Consider the following 21,530-nt stretch of genomic DNA (forward strand, 5'->3'; position numbering starts at 1 on the left):
TTTAAGCATGGATCTGCCGTGTGCATGCCCCCCAGCGATAGCAATGCGCATCGCTATCGCCAGTGCTAGATTGAGCCTGCATGCAGGCTTAATCTAGCGGGTCACTCACTTCAGCGCTGTGTGAAGTGAGCGGCCCCCTGTCGTCGTCGCTGTGCTGAGCGGGGGGAGAGATGTGTGCTGAGCGGTCTGTGTTAAGATCGCTCAGCACACATCTCTCCCGTCAGTACCCCCCTTTAGGTTTTACATTTTACAACTACATAAATAAAGAGTCAGTGAAACATGTGAATATCAGTAATTTGTTATAACAATGCCAGATACCTTACTGTGACACGCTGTGTGCTGCAGGGAGAGAAGGCAGATTCCGAGCGTCTTCTACCAGCTAGCACCCTGTGCCATTGCACTGCTCGCTCTTGCATTAAACACATATGACACCACAAAGTTGTTTTTACGTTAACTTAAACAATATTTGTCTGAGATATGAAATATGTTATAGATTCATTTTAGGAATACAATGGGGGATATTCAATTGTTTGAAAAGCCAGTTGGGTGTCTGTTCTTTCCTATCTAATAGACAGGAGAAACAGACACCCAACCGACTTTTCAAACATTTGAATTCCCCCCAATATATTCAGTGACAATTTTGTAGACTCCTGTCTTCTGGATTCTGTTAAATAGTTACTCTTGGCAAACATGAACTCAGCCAGCCTACAGTAGTTTACAATCATTTACAAGAAACACATGGATTTCATCTATTTATCTGAGATATTTCAAAACCGTGATACTTGAATGTGTATTCAGCTACACAAATATTTACTGTAGTTGACTTTGTAAATATTCATTAACACTAAAACATAATAAATGTAATGTAGGTCTATTTAATAAAGTGTTGATTTAGCAAAATGTTCTTAAGTATGTATTATGGCGTACATGGCCACGTGGGATCAGTATGATTTACCGATGATTGGGATGCCGGCCGTCAATATACCAACAACGGCATCCTGATCGTCAGTATGCCGGCAGTGGGGCAAGCGAAAGATTCCCCTTGCGGGCTCGCTGTGCTCGCTACGAATGGGAGTAGCCCCTGTTAGCCGGCGGCATTGTCAGCCATTGGGATCCTGACCGCCGGGATCCCAACTGCCGGCAACTCAACTGCATACCAGCCATGCTTTTCCCAGCAACCGCTTCATAGGTCCTAAGAATTTAATCTGACATAAGTCAATTTATTTCATACACATACTGTAAACTGATATACCAATATAAAATAATCCTACTATCAAACTAAAGGGCATATTTATCAATTATTGAGAATAAGGCCCATTACTTATAATTTCTTATCGCCACTATGGCAGAGTGGGTCTCTACAACATTCTGAGGAAAGGGTTAATCACCTGCACACCCTTTCCTTAATTAAGACCAGTTAAGGTATAAAAACCAGGACAGATGAGTTAGTGGGGGAGGGGGGGGGGATGTGTGGGAGAAGCTATTGGCCATATGCAATTGTGGTCGAATTGCCGCAAATGTCGAAAAACGGGGCATTTTCGACACAAAAAAATGATTCGACAATGCAATACAGTACTTTTCGGCCGTTTCAGATTCGACTTTTTGCAATTCGACAGTTGTCAAATTCAACATGTCTGCAATGGTAAAAATGCGGCTATTCCACAAAAGTATGTTCAATTGAAGAATGTCGATTCGACAACAGTGCTTTTCGACAGTCATTTCGTCAATTTCAGTCCGCCTCATTTTGCTGGCGGGATCTAATAAATTTTTTTAAAAACATGTTTTTTTTGTGTTTTTTTTATTGCTAATAGCATATCTATTTATATTAGAAGGGATTATCTACTTGGTTTGTCTATCCAAAATTAGGACAGTTGAGAGGTATGGTCTGGTGATTACTGTGGTGCATTTGGTAAAGCAGAGTAGGTTTGTTTGTTTTGGGTAGTCATTTGTACCATGACTATATGAAGATTCGGGGGTTAGGTTTAGGCTGTGAAGAGGGGAGTTAGAGTCAGAGACACAAAGGGGTATATTTACTAAGATTCGTAATTTTCGGAAAAAGGTCAAAGTTCAATCACGAATGACATCGACAGTGTAAAATTGCAACTTTTTGAATTTATTACGACTAATTTACTAAGCTGCCGTATTTTGCCTTTTCGGGTTTTCCGATGTCGATGTCATTAGTTTTTTTTTTCAGTTTTTTACGGCAGTGATTAGCAAAACACTGCCGACTTTTTCAAAATGAATCTCGGCCGGATCTGTGTGATCCGTGCTGGGGTTCATTTTTTTTTTCAATAAACACTGTAAAACTTAAAAACAAATTGCGTAGGGTCCCCCCTCCTAAGCATAACCAGCCTCGGGCTCTTTGAGCCGATCCTGGTTGCAGAAATATGGGGGAAAAATTGACAGGGGTTCCCCCATATTTAAGCAACCAGCATCGGGCTCTGCGCCTGGTCCTGGTTCCAAAAATACGGGGGACAAAAAGAGTAGGGGTCCCCCGTATTTTTAAAACCAGCACCGGGCTCCACTAGCTGGACAGATAATGCCACAGCCGGGGGTCACTTTTATATAGTGCCCTGCGGCCGTGGCATCAAAAATCCAACTAGTGACCCCTGGCCGGGGTACCCTGGGGGAGTGGGGACCCCTTCAATCAAGGGGTCCCCCCCAGCCACCCAAGGGCCAGGGGTGAAGCCCGAGGCTGTCCCCCCCATCCAATTGGCTGCGGATGGGGGGCTGATAGCCTTTTGTGAAAATGACACGATATTGTTTTTAGTAGCAGTACTACAAGGCCCAGCAAGCCTCCCCCGCATGCTGGTACTTGGAGAACCACAAGTACCAGCATGCGACGGAAAAACGGGCCCGCTGGTACCTGTAGTACTACTACTAAAAAAATACCCAAAAAAAGACAAGACACACACACCTTGAAAGTAAAGATTTATTACATACATCCACACAAACATACATACATACTTACCTTATGTTCACACGAGGGTCGGTCCTCTTCTCCAGTAGAATCCAAGGGGTACCTGTTGAATAAATTCTACTCACCAGATCCAGGGTCCCAGGCTCCTCGGAGAATCCTTTTGTAATCCACGTACTTGATTAAAAAAAAAAAAACGGACACCCGAGCCACGCACTGAAAGGGGACCCATGTTTGCACATGGGCCCCCTTTCCCCGAATGCCAGAAACCCACTCTGACTGATGTCTAAGTGGGTTTCTTCAGCCAATCAGGGAGCGCCACGTTGTAGCACCCTCCTGATCGGCTGTGTGCTCCTGTACTGACTGACAGGCGGCACACGGCAGTGTTACAATGTAGCGCCTATGCGCTCCATTGTAACCAATGGTGGGAACTTTCTGCCCTGCGGTTGACCGAAAGTGACCTCACCGCTGAGCAGAAAGTTCCCACCATTGGTTACAATGGAGCGCATAGGCGCTACATTGTAACACTGCCGTGTGCCGCCTGTCAGTCAGTACAGGAGCACACAGCCGATCAGGAGGGTGCTACAACGTGGCGCTCCCTGATTGGCTGAAGAAACCCACTTAGACATCAGTCAGAGTGGGTTTCTGGCATTCGGGGAAAGGGGGCCCATGTGCAAACATGGGTCCCCTTTCAGTGCGTGGCTCGGGTGTCCGGTTTTTTTTTTAAATCAAGTACGTGGATTACATAAGGATTCTCCGAGGAGCCTGGGACCCTGGATCTGGTGAGTAGAATTTATTCAACAGGTACCCCTTGGATTCTACTGGAGAAGAGGACCGACCCTCGTGTGAACATAAGGTAAGTATGTATGTATGTTTGTGTGGATGTATGTAATAAATCTTTACTTTCAAGGTGTGTGTGTCTTGTCTTTTTTTGGGTATTTTTTTAGTAGTAGTACTACAGGTACCAGCGGGCCCGTTTTTCCGTCGCATGCTGGTACTTGTGGTTCTCCAAGTACCAGCATGCGGGGGAGGCTTGCTGGGCCTTGTAGTACTGCTACTAAAAACAATATCTTGTCATTTTCACAAAAGGCTATCAGCCCCCCATCCGCAGCCAATTGGATGGGGGGGACAGCCTCGGGCTTCACCCCTGGCCCTTGGGTGGCTGGGGGGGGGGGGGGACCCCTTGATTGAAGGGGTCCCCACTCCCCCAGGGTACCCCGGCCAGGGGTGACTAGTTGGATTTTTGATGCCACGGCCGCAGGGTACTATATAAAAGTGACCCCCGGCTGTGGCATTATCTGTCCAGCTAGTGGAGCCCGGTGCTGGTTTTAAAAATACGGGGGACCCCTACTCTTTTTGTCCCCCGTATTTTTGGAACCAGGACCAGGCGCAGAGCCCGATGCTGGTTGCTTAAATATGGGGGAACCCCTGTCAATTTTTTCCCCATATTTCTGCAACCAGGATCGGCTCAAAGAGCCCGAGGCTGGTTATGCTTAGGAGGGGGGACCCCACGCAATTTTTTTAAAGAAAATAACCACTTTCCCACCCCTTCCCACTGATATACATGCACGGATCTCATGGATCCCTGCATGCCTATACAATCACGGATTAAAAAAGCAGGTCTGTTTTTTTTAGCACTTTTTTACGAGTTGTAATTTTTCACGGCAGTGTTTTTTTTTTTTTTGCTTTGCACTTCTTAGTAAATTACCGAGATTCATAGTTAAACAGCCGCGTTTTGACCGATGGTGTATTCATTCGTAATTTTTTTGTTGGACTTCCAAAAAATTACGAATGCCCTCATCACTGCCGTGATTATTGCTTAGTAAATTACCGAGATGACACTTTGATGAAAAAACGGCATCTCGGTCAAAATCGGGACCTTAGTAAATATACCCCAAAGTGAGGGGGATGGCGAGAGATGCAGATGGGAGATGATGACTGGATCATATAAAACCACTATGCAATCTGGTTAGACGAATATGCAATATGTGTCATTTAATCCAACTCTCCCAACACAGAGACATGCAAAATTGAGACAAAATAAGTCCTGCCCCCTAACCTTATCCAGGTCCTCCCCAAAATGCCAACTTTTGGGTTAAACTCCAAATTAGGGATAGTTGGGAGGTATTCTCAACCTTTATTATCAAATATCTTTAGTGCAGACTTTAATAGCCAGTTTTGTTTTATTTCTATGTTTGTTTACGATTGCACAGCACTGGTCACCTGGGTTCTCAGGGGCATATTTACTAAAGTGCGGGTTTTTAGATGTGGAGATGTTGCCCATAGCAACCAATCAGATTCTAGCTATTATCTAATGGAAGGTGTTAGATAAATGTCAAATAGAATCTAATTGGTTGCTATGGGCAACATCTCCACTTCTAAAAAACTGCACTTTAATAAATATACCCCTCAAAGAGGCATGGGTTAGTATGTACTAAAGGCAAAATGCACCAAGCACTGGACAGCAACATTTGCAGAGCTTGTACCTGAAAGGCAATGTTATCTATAGATGGCGTTGCCGAATAGAAGCCTGTGGTATTCTCACCACGTAATACCAGGGAATAATCCGAAAGGCTTGCACATGCATTGGCAACAGAGGCGTAACTAGGGATTTTGGAGCCCGGGGCAAGATCAATAAAGGCGCCCCCCCCCCAATTAAAAAAAAATAACTACAAAAGGAAAGTATGTGTGCACGCCACCAGCGCACACTGAAAAAAAATGGCCATGGCCACACACCAGAAGGGGGCGTGGACACTGAAAATGGGATGTGCCAACATGACACGCCAGCTGTTTCATGTCATACTGGGAACATTCTTTCTCTTACGTCCTAGAGGATGCTGGGGACTCCGTAAGGACCATGGGGTATAGACAGGCTCCGCAGGAGATAGGGCACCTAAAAAAAACTTTGACTATGGGTGTGCACTGGCTCCTCCCTCTATGCCCCTCCTCCAGACCTCAGTTAGATCTTGTGCCCAGAGGAGAATGGGTGCACTGCAGAGAGCTCTCCAGAGTTTTCTGTGGAAAAATAATTTTGTTAGGTATTTTATTTTCAGGGAGTCCTGTTGGCAACAGGCTCTCTGCATCGTGGGACCGAGGAGAGAGAAGCAGAGCTGGCTTGTAAAGTTGGGCACTGCTTCTAGGCTACTGGACACCATTAGCTCCAGAGGGAGTCGGAACACAGGTCTCACCTGGGGTTCGTCCCGGAGCCGCGCCGCCGTCCTCCTCACAGATGCCGAAGATAGAAGCCGGGTGAGTCTTGAGGAAAAGACTTCAGGCGGCAGAAGACATCAGATCTTCATGAGGTAAGCGCGCAGCTCCCCTAGCTGTGACCGGCTCCTCCGGGCACATTTTCTAAACTGAGTCTGGTAGGAGGGGCATAGAGGGAGGAGTCAGCCCACACTGTTAAACTCTTAAAGTGTCAATGGCTCCTAGTGGACCAGTCTATACCCCATGGTACTAATGTGGACCCCAGCATCCTCTAGGACGTAAGAGAAATCCCAGCTAACAGCCCGGTTTTTGTTTTTACTCCTGATGTCTCTTCGGGGGCCTTTTGAATATCCCCTATAGTCTAATGGCCATGACGGTAAGCAGTGGTCTACTTGTTCTGGCCTGGTGGGAGGTTAGACTGAAATAGAGAACACGTGAGAGGTCTTGTTACCTTACTTACTGAACCATCCTCCTATTTAATTGGATTTCTGCAGTGGGGTACACTGGGTTCCACAGGGAATAACATCAGGGTGTACAGTAGGATCTTCATCCGAGGCACCAACAGGCTAAAAGCTTTGACTGTTCCCAGAATGCATAGCGCCGCCTCTTCTATAACCCCGCCTCCGTGCACAGGAGCTCAGTTTTGTAGTTGGTGCCATGCAGTGCAGGTCTGCTCAACAGGCAGGGCTGCTCAAGTAGCCCTCAGAAGAGCTTTTTTAAATGAAATTTGAAGACTTCAAGGGCTGCAGCAGAGACACTAGTCATTTGACATTTCAATTATGAACCTTTGTGCCTCTCATCTATTCCCATGAGGTTTTTAGATTAGGTGCTTACCTACAATTATCACTGCGGTGATTATATGTACATATCATTTACCTCTACCCTAATTTTGAATTTTGATTAACTCAGGCACCTTAATAATATTAATTAATTTTTTTGTAATTTTTTATGTTTTTCAGTATATTTTTCACCACAGGTGCCCATAATTTTGTATCAGGCTTATCCTGATTTCTGTCAATACATATGTTCACTTTGTGTTCTTGAACAATTTTTTTGTATCAAACTCCTCATTACTTTTATTCGTTACCAATTAAATGTTAAGTTTTAATAAACTTATTTCAAATTTCTAAGCGTGCCCCAACACAGAGTCTTTCTTTTTTCTTCTCTTTGCTTTAAGTGTTAGAGGTCAGTCAGACATCTCCTGCTGCAGCTCCATCACCTCCCCCAGCGGCGCTGTATACTCCCGCGTCCTGGTTGCCGTGTACTTACAGCGGAGGCTCCGGTTTTCTTCAGTCAGGCATACACACACCACCGCAGCTCTCCAGGATCACGTGGCCGCACTTAGGGAGGAGGTAAGAGGGTCCCCCAGATGGGACCCGCTGGAAACCGCGATCCGGCGCGGCCGGTGGGAGGCAGGCCGCGCACGCTGGCGTGGACACTGTGGCAACACAGGGACCCCACTAGACCACCAGGGCAGGGGCACAGGTCAGTTTTACTAAAAAATTTTTTTATATGGCCCACAGTACCCGGTGGTGAAGTCCAGCATGGGGATAAGGCTCTGACCTGTAGCCCCTCCCCCAGCCCCAGGGCGCCATTTAGAGTAAATGTTCCCGCCCTGGAGCTGCATCTCTCTGTCTCCCTCACTCCCTGTCAGCGTTTGGGTGCCATCTTCACATGCTGAGCTGATCCTGGGACTGTTTGGGAAAAACCTCATCTGTATAGCCGCCTGCATGTCAGCGCATTTTACAGGACACTTAAGTATTCTACATGTCTGTTGACGGTGTTAGTTAAGAAACAGTGCATTTAGTCAGGGTTATGTAGTACAAGTACCCTGTGATACAGAGGCGTCAGAACTGGGGGGGGGCAAGGGGCAGCTCGGCCCCCCCCCCAAAAAAAAAAAAAACATGGAGAGGCGCCGATCATGCAAAGGGGGCTCTACTTTCCGTCAATGAAATATTTCGAGATGTTCTGTATAAATACGTGGTAGTTTACCTTGACGACATTCTGATTTTCTCCCAAGATTTAGCCTCTCATCGTCAATAGGCAAAAGAGGTCCTTCAACGCCTACATCAGAATCATCTTTATGGAAAGTTGTCTAAGTGTACCTTTGAAGCTCCTTCAATGCCCTTCCTCGGGTATATAATCTCTGGTTCAGATCTTCGAATGGACCCTGTTAAATTGGAAGCAATAGAGAACTGGTCTCTTCCTACATCGCTCAAGTCTGTTCAACGTTTTATTGGCTTTGCCAATTATTATAGAAAATTCATTAGAGGATTCTCTACCCTGATAGCCCCAATTACTTGCCTCACATGGAAAGGCGCAAATCCTTCTCAGTGGTCAGAAGAAGCTCTGGCTGCTTTCCAAAAGATTAAACAAGCTTTCATTTCAGCTCCTGTGTTACAGCAACCAGATATCAACAGACCCTTCGAGTTTGAAGTGGACGCCTCAACAGTTGGCGTTGGCGCGGTGTTGTCCCAAACCAGCGACGATGGTAAGACTCACCCCTGTGGGTTTTTTCCCCGTAGATTTCTACCTGCTGAGATAAACTACGCCATCAGTGACCAGGAGCTCCTGACAAGCTGACCCTGGAAGAGTGGAGGTATCTTCTGGAGGGCGCAAAGTTTCCTATTACCATCTTCACCGACCATAAGAACCTTCTTTATTTGAAAGCAGCGCAGTGTTTAAATCCTCGTCAAGCAAGGTGGGCTTTATTCTTTTCTAGTTTTAATTTCAAGTTACAGTTCCGCCCTGGTTCTCAGAATGTTAAGGCAGATGCCTTGTCACGCTCCATGAGTTCCATGGAGGAATCTTCTGAACAAGAATCTCATCCAGTTCTTGATCCCGTAGTGTTTGCTTCCACAGTGTCTCCTGTTCCGCCTCCTGGCAAAATGTTTGTTTCTCCTGAGCGCCACCCGAATCTTCTGTCATGGGCTCATATTTCAAAGTTTACTGGACATCCTGGGGTCCTAAAGACTTATAAGTTTTTGTCTCAGTCCTATTGGTGGCCTTATATGAAAGCTGATATTCAGGATTTCATGGCTTCGTGTCCCAAGTGTGCTCAGCACAAAGTTCGTCGTCAGTCTCCTGCTGGTCAACTGTTACCTAACTCCATACCAAGTCGTCCCTGGTCTCACCTGTCAATGGATTTCATCTCAGACTTACCTCCCTCCATAGGGTATGATACCATCTGGGTAGTGGTTGACAGGTTTTCAAAGATGGCCCATTTTGTTCCACTCATAGGGTTACCTTCTGCTCCAATGCTCGCACAAATATTCCTATGTGAAATCTTCAGGTTACATGGACTCCCAACGGAAATTATATCTGACCGTGGTGTTCAGTTTGTGGCAAGATTTTGGAAGGCCTTATGCTCTGCTTTACAAGTTAAACTCAAATTCTCTACAGCATATCACCCTCAAACGAATGGGCAGACCGAGAGGGTAAACCAAGAGCTTGAAACCTTCTTGAGACTTTATATTTCCTCATCACAGGACGACTGGGTAGATTTATTGCCTTGGGCAGGGTTTGCTCATAACTTCCGCTACCATACAGCCACCAATACTACTCCTTTCTTTGCAATTTACGGTCAACATCCCAGAGTTCCAGATTTCCAAGATCTTCCAGTGGTCGATGTGCCTGCAGCCACTTCAGCTCTTCAGCAGTTCTCTCAGGTTTGGACAAAGATTCATCTTTCTCTCAAGAAAGCATCTCGACAGTACAAGATCTTTGCTGATCGGAAAAGGCGAGCAGTTCCCAGTTTAAAACCAGGTGATAACCAGACTTTATCTACTCGTAATCTCCAGTGATTAACCCAGTGGCTTATAAGCTGAAATTGCCTCCTTATTTGAAAATATCAAACTCATTTCATATTTCTCTCCTTAGACCCCTGATTCTTAACCGTTTTCAGAAAGCTCTTCCAGCAGCTCCGAGAATCCAAACCCATCGGGGTGCTGAGTACGAGGTTGAGAAGATACTGGACTCACGTTGTCGGTATGGTCGTCTACAGTACCTGATTGATTGGTCCGGGTATGGTCCTGAGGAGAGGTGTTGGGTTAATGCCACTGATGTCCATGCTCCACGGTTAGTCCAAGCTTTTCATAGACTGTTTCCTTCCAAGCCTCGTGGGTGTTCGACGCCCACCCATAAAAGGGGGGGTACTGTCAGGAACCAGCATTCAGTGATGTCTTACTTACCGGCGCGCTGGTGTGCAGGCCTCCGGAGGTCACTGCCCCAGTCTGCGGCCGTATGAGCAGCCTGTCTGCAGTGCGCAGTACCCACTATTGTGTTGCACCCTTGAAGTCCATTCTGCCTGTGTGGACGCCGCCATGACACTTGCGGTCAGCTGACCGGAGCGCACCCAATCCTGTACTGTGATTGCTCACATGATCCAAGTATCCAATGACTGCTGATCAGGGGGTATAAGTCCAGAGCACTGGCTCTGTCTCATTACCTTGGACAACGTGTCACATTGCTGCATAGCATCTCCTGGTTCCCGTTCCTGTTTCCAGTCTTCAAACTCCTGTTTCCAGTCTCCAGTCTTCAAACTTCTGTTTCCAGCAATCTCCTATTTTCAGTTATCTCCAAGTTATCTCCCGGTTCCAGCATTCCTGTAGAACTATAGGTCCCAGCATCACATCAGCTCCAGCTTCTGCTACAGTCAGCTTCCGCCGTTTGCAGTAGAGACTTCTCTCCAGGTGCTATCCATTATTTCACCTGTATGTGATTGTGGACTTTGCATTACTAATAGACTGTTTGAAGAACTATTGCTGGGTTTTAATCCAACTGTGGGAGTGATCACCATCAGATTGCTATTTCAGTTTCCAGACTGGTTCATTGCCTATATTACTGCACTGGTTCCCAGACCAGCTGAATATCTGTGACTTTATATTTTCATTGTCAGCATTTCCTGTACCAATCATTTCAAGTTCATCTGTTATAATCTGTGAGCGTATATTAAACATCATTGCGCACATGCGCAGGAATAATTTACAGCCTCCCAGGTTTCTCCATCGCACCACCACTGTCCCACTAGTGCCCCCTCCGGGGACAGACAAAACCACAGATCTGACACAAATACACAAATCATGCCTCCCAGCAGTGCCAGATACACAAATAATGCCTCCCAGCAATGCCAGATTCACAAATAATGCCCCTCAGCAGTGCCAGATACACAAATAATGCCCCTCAGCAGTGCCAGATGCACAAATCATGCCTCCCAGCAGTGCCAGATACACAAATAACGCCCCTCAGTAGTGCCAGATACACAAATAATGCCTCTCAGCAATGCCAAATACACAGTTAATGCCCCCCGCAGTGCCAGATACACAGTTTATGCCCCCCAGCAGTGACAGATACACAGTTAATGCCCCCCAGCAGTGACAGATACACAGTTAATGCCCCCTAGCAGTGACAGATACACAGTTAATGCCCCCCAACAGTGGCAGATACACAATTAGTGCCCCCCAGCAGTGCCACATATACAATTAGTGCCCCCCAGCAGTGCCACATATACAAAGAGTGCCCCCCAGCAGTGCCAGATATACAATGAATGCCCCCCAGCAGTGCCAGATACACAAATAATGCTAACCCCCCCAGCACTGCAAGATACACAAATAATGCCCCCCCCCCCCCCCCCACAGCAGTGCTCACAATTGTTGCCCCCCGCATCCGCCGCTGTGTTTGAAGGGAGGAGATGAGGAGAGTCCACTGGCAGGCAGCCACAGCGCGTCTCCTCGCTCTGAAGTAAGTACCCGTGGCGGTGCTGCTGACATCTCCGACAACGCACCGCGCGGCCGAAGATGTCAGCAGCACTGCCGCGGGTACTTACTTCAGAGTGAGGAGACGCATGGATTCTCCTCATCGCCGCCGAGAGCTACCTAGGAAGCGGCGATCTTGATGCTGGAGTGGCCCCCCCTTTGGCGACGCCTGTCAGTGCCCACGGCTTATCAGCCTAGTGCTGATGCACTGTCTCTTCCTCCAGTCTGCTCCTATGCGCATGTGCGAGATCTCGCTACTATCACAAGATTTCCCGTGCGCAGCCTGGAGCCGTCAGCCGCAGCAGCCTCTACAGGGGCTGTCAATGGGGCAACGAGACCTGCAGCTGTCTAAAATGATAGCTGCAGAAGTCAGTACATTTGACTGTTCATACATTGCCCCCGAATATCAGCACACCATGTTAAAGATAACAGCGCCGATATAGACAGGGGCGCATAGCACACCGCCACAGTCAAACATGGGGGAGAAGCGCTATCAGTGCTCATAACATGCGCCGATACCAATTCTCTCCCATAACGGAGGTTAATACATCTACCCCGAGTTGTGAATCTGAAAATGTTACTGTTTGCCGGATGCTATAGGTGTATAAAATAAACTAGACTTTAAGATTGCACTAAAACTGTGTAACAGAAGCAAGGGGTGTAGTATGAGTTGCCGGCGGCCAGGTCCCCGGCGGCCAGCATACTGGCGCTGGGACCCCGACCGCCGGCTTGCCGACATCGAGGTAAGCGCAAATGAGCCCCTTGCGGACTTGTTACGCCCGCCACACTGCGGCCACGGTATTCTCCCTCCAGGGAGGTCGTGGACCCCCAAGAGGGAGAAAAGGTGTCGGTATGCCGGTTGTCGGGATTCCGGCACCGGTATACTGTGCGCCGGGACCCCGACAACTGGTATACTGAATACCACCCCAAGCAAGCACAGGAAAAATATAAGAAATATTTGCACAGCATAGAAAGCAAAATAGGAAAAAGCAAAAATCATGCAGAGAGTGTATTTATTAAATAGTTGCTAACAGTAATAATATTGAGCTGCCTCTGGTGTTGTATTGGGATACAGTCAATATATCGGCTGTCGGGATCCCGGCATTTAGGAGACCGACAATGAAGTCCCAACAGATGACATTTTACCGAAACACAGAATCCCGACACCCGTCCAGTATTCCCACTCAGTTGGTGGTTCTACGGGAATAGAACCTGTGGTGAGCAAAACGAGCTACCGGGCCCGATGCATGGCGAGCGCAGCGGTATAGTGACAGCCAGCATCACGTCTGCAGGGATATCATATGTATCCCAATATATTGTATAAGTCCATTAACTTGCTACAGTAAATGTAAGATTTATTGGATAACATTCTTAAGACAGTTATAGAGCTGCATACAACATGCGCTATGTGAACGCAGTGATAGGCAAGCTAAAATAGTGAACAATTTATCACTATTACTGTAGGACTTGTGCACTGAATTCAAACACTGGGACAGGCCAACAATTCATCATTCTTCATCCAAGATAAAATAATAAGTTAATGTACAATCTCTTACCGTTAAAACGCACACAGAGAAGATACTCAGAAGAAACCATATTAAGCTTGATGTCCTCATTGTGATGCTTTCTCCAAGATTCTGTGTCCTTCTAAACCAAAGGCATCAATTTCCACAGAATTTAAGCAAAAGTCTGCAATGTTTAATCGTTAACCACTGTTCTAACAAGTTGGAAAAGGTTTGTTTGTAGAAACACTGTGAGTGTCCACAGAGGAAAGGAATCTGAACCCTATACATGCAGCTCACAAATCCAGTCAGCCATAGGATAATTCAATGAACAAACAGACAGGACCATAGCAATTATTATTTTGTATTCTTATTTAGAAGTCATTATAATCCTCCAACTGCTATTTCCTTATCACAAGGAATGTTACTGAGGAGTGGCTATTTAGCATTTCACAATCTAAAGGTAACATTAAGAAATAATACTATTTACTTTTTCCATGTGTGCCAAAATACCTGCACATAGAATGCACTAATATGTCAGCTATTAGCTATTGCCCAATTGGACGTTAACTAATACCCCTTTCAGACCGGCACCTATGAACACGGGTTATGCGCACACGAGCGCGCATAACCCCTGTTCATGTGTGGTCTGAAAGGTGCCAGGGTTGAAATACTGGGTCAAGCGACCTAGTATTTCAACCCTGGTCGCGAGCTCACTGTGCGGTGTGAATGGGAGCCGGAGTGATGTGACCCGTTTCCTGTTCACTCTCTGTGTACGTGCGGCACTTGGATCATGTGATCTCAAAGCACCGTCACTGCTGACGTCACCAACCCGGCAATATGCTGAGTTGCATGCAGCGGGGCGCCTGAGGAGGGTGACATACTGGTAGCTCACATGTCAGGCTCCCGTGTGCGACCCGCCTTAGGCGGTCTGAAAGAGGTATTAATATACTACATCCCTTTTACATCACTGCTTCTTTTCATCAGATAAACATGGAAAGCAAAATAACATATAATTGTTTATAGTGGTGAGAATTTGTAGCCTTCCACAGTGTTCTTTTTCACTAGCAAGATCACATGAAAAAAATCATTATTACTGAGCTTTATAAATTCCACTCATACAGGCCTATTTATCAAATCATCCCACAAAGTTCAGCTCCTTTTAATACTGTTGGCTCCAGTAAACCAATACCAAGGGATATATTTACTGAAGGTCAATGGGCCTGATTCAGAGGTGTAGGCTAACGCGATGGTGAGAGGTACGAGTATGCTCATAGTGTCTCCCAGCCACAACTTGATTGACAAGCTATGGCATTTTGGAGGTGTAGAAGGGGTGTTCCTGGCCAGATTTCCCCAAAATGGGGGCACGCCACCCAATGTCCGGGAGGGACAAGGCCAGGGTCTGCCTGGCTGGCAGGCTAAGTAAGCCCCAGCTTATGCAGCCTGGCCAAACCTGCAACCATCGCAGCCAATGGTCATGATGGTGATCCGAGGTTGTGTCTACAGACATGCACTCGGATCGCAAACGCAATGAGGTAGGTGTCTCGTTCATATAAACACTTCCTGCTGCATCTGCATTTTGGTGGACGGAATAGCAAATCCACTTGTGTGCGGCTGTGCAGTTCTGTCCATCTCTGAATTAGACCCTACATTCATCAATTTATATCGATTTCAAATAGGTGAAAATCAGTCTAATGCGATGTTGTGCTTCCAGAGCCAAAACACACATTTACTAACCAATGATTTTTTTTATATTAGTTTTTAAATGTTTATTAAATGTGTGTTTTAGCCTTGGAAACACAACAATGATTAGATCGATAAAAACTGATGGAAATCGACCTTTGGTAACTATACCCTGGTATCTTTAGAGAAGGCCCTAAGCATTGGCAAACTAGACAAATGCCTAGGGCATTTGTAATAGCTAGGGTCACAAGTTGCTTCTGCTGATTAAAATGATATGCAGCATGCCTATATTCTGTGTTGGACTGCGGCTGTATCTGCATTAGGAAATCTATATTAACGTGATTTCCAGGAATACACTGTAATGTAGCATTTCATATGCAGATACAGCCACAGACAGACTCAGAATATAAGCATAATTTGAATCAGCAGAAGCTGCTTGTGCATCCTAGTCATTTTCGACTTTAGCAGAGCTGGCCAGGAGCTGCCAGTGTCATGACTGTGGTTTTTGTGAACCCGGCGTGTATGTGATGTCCGTGCGGGTAACTGGAGGACTGTGTTTATACTGGCTGGTCTGTGGGAATCTGTGAGATGAAGAGCTCAAGGTGCAATCCCTGACCGGGAGTCGAACCCGGGCCTCGACAGAGGGAGCTGTATCTTGACCACTGGATCACCAGGGACTTGGTGTTGATAGCAGGATGGTGAATGTATTGGTGAGAATGAACTAGATATACTGTCACAGGAGTAGATGTTTGTATACTCAAGATTACTATGAAATAGGTTCTCTAGAGTTGCGCAGAACTGGTAGAGATGAAGACATTGAACCGGACTACCGGTGAGACTGAGAACCGAGCTGGTTACCGGTGAGACTGAGAACCGCACTGTGAATTGGGCTGGGTACCGGTATAACTGGAACACAACTGTAATCCGGGCTGGTACCGGATATAACTGGAAACGCAACTGTATGTAGAACTATAACTGTGGCTTTAAGATGAGGCTGAAGAAGAACTGGAGACTAGCTGTGACTTTAAGATGAGGCTGAAGAAGAACTGGAAGACTGTAGCTGTGACTTTAAGAAAAGGCTGAAGAACTGGAGACTGTAGCTGTGACTTTAATACAAGGCTGAAGAAGAACTGAAGACTGTAGCTGTGACTTTACGACGAGACTGAAGAATACTGCGGCTCTGTCTTTAAGATGAGACTGAAGAATACTGTGGCTGTTAAGATGAGACTGAAGAATACCGAGGCTATGAATTTAAGACAAGACTGAAGAATACTGGCTATAACTGGTAACTCAACTGTAATCCAGACTAGTACCCCTTTCAGACATGCTCTAAATTCCCGGGTTTTTACACATGAACGGGCATCACCCGGGAATTTGGTATGTCTGAAAGGCACCGACCCGGGAATGTGATCCGGGTCGCCAACCCTGCAATTGACCTGGGTTTTTCCCGGGTTTTTCTTCCCGGGTTGGCTTCCCGGGTTAAGTCTGAAAGGCGCGACCCGGGAATTTGCTCTCTGGCTGCATGAAAAAGGTTTTCATTGGTCAGAAAGGGCCGCCTGATGCCTGTTGATGACCTCATCAGCGGCAGACGGAGGGGAACAGACGCCACAGCAGCATGGGAGGAAGCAGAGAGCTTTGCTGTGAAGTGTGGCAGTGCCAGAGTGCGCCTATCATTCCTAAATAGTTTTTGTACTATACCATATATGTCCTCATAAATGGGAGGATCTCATTAAAGATGCAAAAGATGTGCACACACGTTTTACAAGTTAAAAAAAACTTTTATTCTTTCTAAAATAAACATTTTTGGAAGAGAAAAACTGGTGTTCTATTTATTGGTGTATAAATATGAAATTACTGTATTCCTAACATGAAATTTAATAGCCTGCCCTCCCCTTTGCATGACCTCATTATTATGTGCCTGCAAACCGTCCCCTTAAAATGATGACACTGCCTTAAAAACTGAAAAATCCAGCTTATGTCTGAAAGGGGCCAACCCGGGAATTTCCCGGGTCTGTGGTGTAGTATGAAAGGGGGTCTGAAGAAAAACCCGGATTTTTGCTGGAGAGAAAATACCGGGACTTGAGCAGGGTAATTCCTGGGTCATATGTCTGAAAGGGGTATAGGTAGCAAAAGAGCAGAGTTTTACAGGAACCAAGGTAATAGTGTTACCTTTTAGGAAGCTCAGCTACTAAGCTCACACTGAACTGTGTGACACAAGGAACTGGCCTCTTCTGCAACACAAGTCTCTTTACTTATACTTCCTGGTCCTTGGTGATTGGTGAACAGGGTCATGTGATTCAGGGAGTCTCAGGCTGGCACAGGATTGAATAGCTCCAGGTCAGGTGATCAGACCCTGTCATGTCAATACTCCTGGTTAGGCTCTGATGTGGAGTGAGGCCTACTAGGCCAGAAAAACACTGAAGCCTAAACTCCTAAAATGAGCAGAGGATGCTGGCTTTTAGGCACAAACACCAGAGAGCCGAGCACAGAGGAGAATGTACCTGGTGATCACTGGAGTCAGAGAGGCATATAGGATAATGATAACAATGACTGTTGTGTAGGCACAGAATAGAGAGACTTGCTGAATTCAGTATTCACACAGAAAGTTAATCACAGGTGGAGCTCGTTAACTCTCACCTTAGGCAGAGAACTCAGCACTCAGGAAACTCATGGTACTGGCAAGCTGTTTATCCCAGTGAGCAGAAAAGATGCAGGATCCAGGACAGATGGCAGAGTTAAGTCACCAAACACGAGAACTACAGTCAGGATCATGACAGCCAGCTGACTCATGCCAGTCATTTCCTGCTGCATGGTGTATTGAGGCAAGATGTATGAGGACGCATCTGTATCCAAGCAGAGGCAGAGGTCACAGTGTTAGTGGCCGTTTGAGTGCTGTGTGTTGGTGGCTTGGTTGTGCAATAGTGTTCAGCATATGTGTAAATGGCATTATGTGTGTCGTGTACAAATGCATTAATAATGTGCGGGATATGTGTAAGACACATTATGTTTATAAGGACATTAATAATGTGTGTCACATGTGTTAGGGGCATTACTGTGTGGCATTATGTGTATAAGGTGCACTACTGTGTGGCATCATTTGAATTGAGGGTACGACTTTGTGGCCATGCCCCTTCCCAGCAATAACATGCCCCTTTTTGGGCTGCACACCGAATGTGCGCACTGTTCCTATTTAAAATATAGGGGGTAGGAGCAACAAAAGGAGAACTGCTATGGGTGAGGGATGATGGTGCTGGGAAAGGGGTACAGGGTCAGAGGCGGAACAAGCGGTGGTACTTGGGGGCAACAGCCAAAATTTTGCCAAGGGCATCATATTGGTTAGAGCCGGCTCTGGGTATCTTCGCTCAGTCACAGACCCTTCTGCACGTTACTTGGCATTGCACTGGAAGCCTAGACTTCAGTTTCTAGTGCAGATTTGGTGAAAACAAACAGACTAAAGAAATAGTTTCAAAATTGCGGGAAAAAGTATTTAATCACCTGAAAAAAAAAACTTTATTATACTAATAAAGCAATTTTCCTATATCACTTATCAGCCATTAGGGCGACAGCCCGCAAGTCTATCTTACAGACATGGATCCTTCATCATCCTCTTTCTCTAACTCTTTTCAAGGGGAAATTACACAACCTCTTTCAGATGGTTTGGCTGGAGACAACTTTAGAAAATGAAAAAAGGGCCTCAAAATGTTTTGATACCTGCGAAAGCTATGTGACTACCCCCTCTGTAGATTTTCAAAAGAGGATCAGAGACTCCCTCAGACACACGGAGTGATATGAAACTAGGGTGTTGTTGGATTAGAATTCCTGGGAAGCTGCAGCCCCACTCAGGGGGTCATTCCGAGTTGATTGCGAGCTGCCGTTGTTCACAGTGCAGCGATCAGGCTAAAAATTGGCATATCTGCGCATGCGCATGCACCGCAATGCGCAGGCGGCGTCATGCAGGTACAATGTGCATCGTGGGTTTGCAGAGTCTAACGAACATTCCAGTCGCACGGCCGAACGCAGGAAGATTGACATGAAGTGGGCGTTTCTGGGTGGCAACTGACAGTTTTCAGGGCGTGGCTGGGTGTTCACTGGGCGGGTGTGTGACGTCAAAAGCCGTCCCTCCGTCGTTAGAATCTATGCACACGAAGAGTAACTACAGGGCTGGTCTTGTTTTGCACAAAATGATTTTGCAGGCGCTCTGCTGCACAGGCGTTCGCACTTCTGCAAAGCGAAAAAAAAAACTCCCCAGTGGGTGGCGACAATGCGTTTGCACGGCTGCTAAAAACTGCTAGCGAGCGAACAACTCGGAATGACCCCCTCAGACTCTAGATTCCTCCTATTCCTCTTAGAGGGAATTTCATAACAATGGTTTGGACTATATAGGCTTTAGATGATTTCTCAATGTGTGTATATGATGTATACAAGAGTAATGCTGAAATTTGCGTTATCCGTACTGCTGTGGACTATTGTGAACGGGACTTTCTGTTTACAAATGTATTGTTTTACTTCAAATCTATGTAATTGATGTGTGTGATGTGATGCTTCAATAAAAAGTAAAAAAAAAACATAACATTTTTTAAAAACTTCTTAGTGCCTAATTAGTCATTCAAGGGGGTGTCCCATGGGTTCTGAACCAAATCCCCATATTTTTACCTTAAATTAAGGATTTTGCACCACTTATGCCTTATTCAGAGATGGTGAAGAGAAATTTGTGATAAACCCTATGGTAACTTTTAGCTGATAATTCGGTATCCAATTAGTTACAAAAAGTTATCGCAAATGCAATAAAAAGCCCTGTTTTTATTGAACAACTGCATTATCGTGGCTAACTGGATCCCCTCTGTAATGTAACCAAAATATTATTACTATTTGTGTTTATTTATAAGGCAGCACAAAAGTCTACAGCACCATACAGTTGGGAAGCAGAGCATATTACAAAAGGCATTTAAGAAACATAAAACTGCACATAAGATATTCTAGGCAAGCTATATATGTTGCGAAGAACATGCAGGAGGCATTATATATGGACGCACGGATGGGCAAGGTGAGGGGAGACAAGAAGAGAGCATGAGAGAGAGCCCTGTTTGTGGGAATTTACAATCTAATAGGTAAGGGAGGGCAAGGCTGAGGCAATAGAGCATGGCATGAAGTGAGAGTGTAGACATAGAAAGGCTGGGATCAGTATGATTTGCCGATGGACGGGATGCCAGCGGTCAGTATACCGACAGCGGCATCTCGTCCATCACAATCCCGACAGCCCCCCCAGAAAGTCCCCTAACCCTCACCTTTTCCCTACCCTAACTCTCCCTTGTGGGTTCCTAACCCTAACCCTCACTGGGGGTGGTCTTCAGTATGCCGGCGGTCGGGTTCCCGGCGACCAGCATACCGGCGCCGGGATCCCGACAGCCGGCATACCGACACTTATTCTCCCTCGTGGGGGTCCACGACCCCCCTGGAGGGAGAATAAAATAGTGTGGCGCGCGTAGCGCGCCACCGTGCCCGTAGCGTGGCGAGCACAGTGAGCCCGCAAGGGGCTCATTTGCGCTCGCCACACTGTCGGTAGGCCGGCGGTCGGGCTCCCGGCGCCGGTATGCTGGTCGCCGGGAGCCCGACCGCCGGCATATCGTAGTGAACCCCTCACTGGTGGTGCCTAACCCTAACTCTCCCTTCCCTGCTGCCTAAACCTAACCCTTCCCGCTTGGTGCCAAACCCTAACCCTCCCTCCCGGTGCCTAACCCTAACCTTTCTGGCGCATTGCAGCCTGACCCTAAACCCCCTTCTGCAGCCTAAACCTAACCCCCCCCCCCCCCCAAAAGCAGGATGGCAGTGCGTCCCGCTCTCAGGATGTTTGGGTTGCTGGCTGTCGGTATTTTGATGCCTGTTTGGCGTCGGTATAGTGACGACGGGTTTCTGTCCTCCCTCGGGATCCTGGTGTTGGTATATGATAAATGCACTAGCCATTCAGCTCCTAACTATTAATTTACATATAGGAGCTGATTGGCTAGTGTATTTATCACCTTGCATTTATACTGGTTTACCACTACCTTATGCCTTCTCCAGGTTAATACATTTGCCCAAGAAAATTTTGAAATTGTCAAGGCAGAAGCCTGAGCTGCGAGAAAGAAAAATCGGTCTTATCATTACCATAGTTTGCCGCAGTTATAATATGGAATTTATTAGGAGCATACTTCAACTTCAGATCTTCCATTAAGGTTTAGGAGATTTGGCCTACATACTTTAACATATGCCTACCCTTTCCTACCTGAATGTTTGATCTACTGTCAGTCCATATGGTTCTTCTTCCCTAACCCAATCTTATCTCTTTCCAGGTGATGCTTTCCACATATTAAAAAATGTCAGCATTCTCTTTAAATGATTGTTCTTGTTATCTAGATGTAAGCAGTTTGCATTCAGTAGAATCTGACAGGATCACATTTTGAGGAACCAGGGCAAATCTAGTCAAGACTT

General features: G+C 46.3%; 1 protein-coding gene across 4 annotated transcripts in view; it reads right to left on the reverse strand.

The window, feature by feature from the left end:
- CFI (complement factor I) overlaps window positions 1-13,685 on the reverse strand; it is a 130,125-nt gene extending 116,440 nt beyond the window's left edge. For 2 of the 4 annotated variants that reach the window (XM_063918797.1, XM_063918770.1), the window contains exon 1: window positions 13,434-13,683. In XM_063918797.1, coding sequence (XP_063774867.1) covers window positions 13,434-13,493 — 60 coding nt within the window. In that variant the 5' untranslated portion in view covers window positions 13,494-13,683. Of the gene's footprint in view, window positions 1-13,433 lie in introns of all 4 variants that reach the window. The other 2 variants (XM_063918781.1, XM_063918790.1) reach the window with 2 other exon arrangements.
- Between the last annotated feature and the right edge of the window lie 7,845 nt (window positions 13,686-21,530).

Source organism: Pseudophryne corroboree, chromosome 1, assembly GCF_028390025.1.
Source record: "Pseudophryne corroboree isolate aPseCor3 chromosome 1, aPseCor3.hap2, whole genome shotgun sequence".
Taxonomy (NCBI): Eukaryota; Metazoa; Chordata; class Amphibia; order Anura; family Myobatrachidae; genus Pseudophryne; species Pseudophryne corroboree.